General features: G+C 42.6%; 1 protein-coding gene across 1 annotated transcript in view; it reads right to left on the reverse strand.

The window, feature by feature from the left end:
* The window catches only part of LOC135214379 (calcium-activated chloride channel regulator 1-like), a 457,588-nt gene that overhangs the window by 7,035 nt on the left and 448,053 nt on the right, over positions 1-2,500 (reverse strand). The window contains exon 7 of the mRNA XM_064248618.1: positions 2,131-2,500. This exon is cut by the window's right edge and continues 229 nt beyond it. Within this exon, the coding sequence (XP_064104688.1) occupies positions 2,131-2,500 (370 nt within the window). The remainder of the gene's footprint in view (positions 1-2,130) is intronic.

Here is a 2,500-nt window from a genome sequence, read left to right on the forward strand (position 1 = left end):
TATATATATATATATATATATATATATATATTATATATATGCGTGTGTGTATGTATGTAATTGTAATAGCCACAACTACCCTCTTGACTTCTAGAATAATAACTGATGTTATAATCATCATAGGAAAATCTAGAACAATAATAATAACAAATTATTATTATTATTATTATTATTATTATTATTATTATTATTCCAAAGCGCACCTTCCAACTCTCCCTGTCGCCGTCACTTTAGGGACATCCAACTCCGGAAGTGGTGGAAACAGACAACTTGAAACTTTCTTTAGGTATTCCTCCTCCTGTGTCCTGTGAGGAGGAGGAGGAGGAGGAGGAGGAGGAGGGACGCCCCTTCGCATTTTGTTTACACCCTGTTATTCCCCCTGGGCCGGTCTGCTGCCCGAATTCTTCAGAGTAAACAACCGGGACCTGACACTCGCACTTGTCCGTAGACGCGCTCTGAAAGGCGGGACATGTCTGCAGTGTTTGTTTTCTTGCCTTCTTTTTTTTTTATCTTTTTATCCTGCCGTTGGATGTGTGTGTTTGTGTGTTTGTTTTCCTGCCTGTTTCTTCATCCTGACGTCTTCGGTTTGTGCATGAGTGTTTATTTTACTGTCTGTTTCTTCCTCCTGTTGTTGGATGTGTGTGTTTGTTTGTGTGTTTGTTTTCTTGCCTGTTTCTGCATCCTGTCGTCTTCTGTTTGTGCATGTGTGTTTATTTTACTGTCTGTTTCTTCATTCGTTGTATGTGTGTGTTTGTTTGTGTGCTTGTTTTCTTGCTCGTTTCTTCAACCTGCCGTCGTATGTTTGTGTCTTTGTTGTCTTGCTTGTTTCTTCATCCTGTCGCTGTGTATGTGTGTTTGTGTGTGTGTTTGTATGTATCGTCATGTTGCTGAATAAGAAATGGACTATGCCATACAGAGAGAGAGAGAGAGAGAAAGAGAGAGAGAGAGAGAGAGAGAGAGCGGGGGGGGGTGGGGGGTGGGGGCGGGCACGGTGCCTGTATGCCTGTCTTTGTGCCAGCGTTTACCTTTAGTGGATAGATAGAGGAGGTACATTAAGCATCGATTATTTCATCTATCTATCTATCTATCTATCTATCTATCCAGCTCTATCTACATACATACATATATACATAACATACATATATATATATATATATATATATATATATATATATATATATATATATATAAAAGTCATATCACATTTCCATGATTCATAATACATATCGAGCTACAATGTCCTTTAATATCTAATTCGCTCTACCTCGGAATTATATATTTTCATATATGCTTAACCGAAGAGGAATTTTTTCTCGATAATAGATTTGCCTGGACCAGGGCGCGAACCCGTGGATCCTTTCAAACCCAGGAACGTCAGTGAAGCTTTACCTACTACACCACCGCGAGAGGCTAAAAGTTCATGTCACCTCTCACCCTCATATACCTTTCGCGCGCAGGTATATGTATATAATCACGCGGAAATGTGATATGACTTATAGATTGGCTACGTGCTGTCAAAAGCACTACAAACACTACCGGAGTCGAGTGGGTTGATGTTGTCTCCAAACCAACTAATTACCTGCGCGCGAAAGGTATATGAGGGTGAGAGGTGACATGAACTTTTAGCCTCTCGCGGTGGTGTAGTAGGTAAAGCTTCACTGACGTTCCTGGGTTTGAAAGGATCCACTGGGTTCGCGCCCTGGTCCAGGCAAATCTATTATCGAGAAAAAAATTCCCCTTCGGTTAAGCATATATGAAAATATATTAATTCCGAGGTAGAGCGAATTAGATATTAAAGGACATTGTAGCTCGATATATAATATATATATATATATATATATATATATATATATATATATATATATATATATATATATATATATATATATAATAAGTAAAATCTACTGTATTTTCATTGACGCCGAGTGCGAATTACGCATCTGGTGGTTGGTCAACTACGTTGAGTCGAAGCCGTTTTGAAATCTATCACTGGGCTTTCAACATCATTCTTCAAGAATTGCTACAAACAGGGAGGTGTGTGTGTGTGTGAAAGACTATACCTCTACTCGCATATAACTGTAAAGTTATGTTTACAAACTTAATAATAAAAAGTAAAGGAAGACAATTTACCTCTTCGTATCTCGTAAAATACAAATTCGTCGTGTGCAAGGTGCCCGCTGGAAGCGGCTGAGGAAGCCCCGTGAGCCGATCCCCCTGGAAGGACCTGGCCTCCCTCCAGTAAGGAGCCACGACGGCCTCGTACCGGTGGGCCCTCCCGAAATCCCAGTCGTCCCCCGGGGCGGTCCACCGGAGCGTGATCTCGTGGATGGTGTCGTTGACCTCGACCCGGAGGTCGAGGATCCTGGCGGGGGGCACGTTATCGTGGCGGGTGATGGGCGAATTGACCTCCAACACCCCCCAGGTCACGTGGCGGTGGAAGGGCGCCACGCGCCGCGTGTGGGCGTGGGGCACGCGCGACCCGCAGCAGGATTGGTCGGCG

The sequence above is a fragment of the Macrobrachium nipponense genome, chromosome 45 (genome assembly GCF_015104395.2).
Source record: "Macrobrachium nipponense isolate FS-2020 chromosome 45, ASM1510439v2, whole genome shotgun sequence".
Classification (NCBI taxonomy): Eukaryota; Metazoa; Arthropoda; class Malacostraca; order Decapoda; family Palaemonidae; genus Macrobrachium; species Macrobrachium nipponense.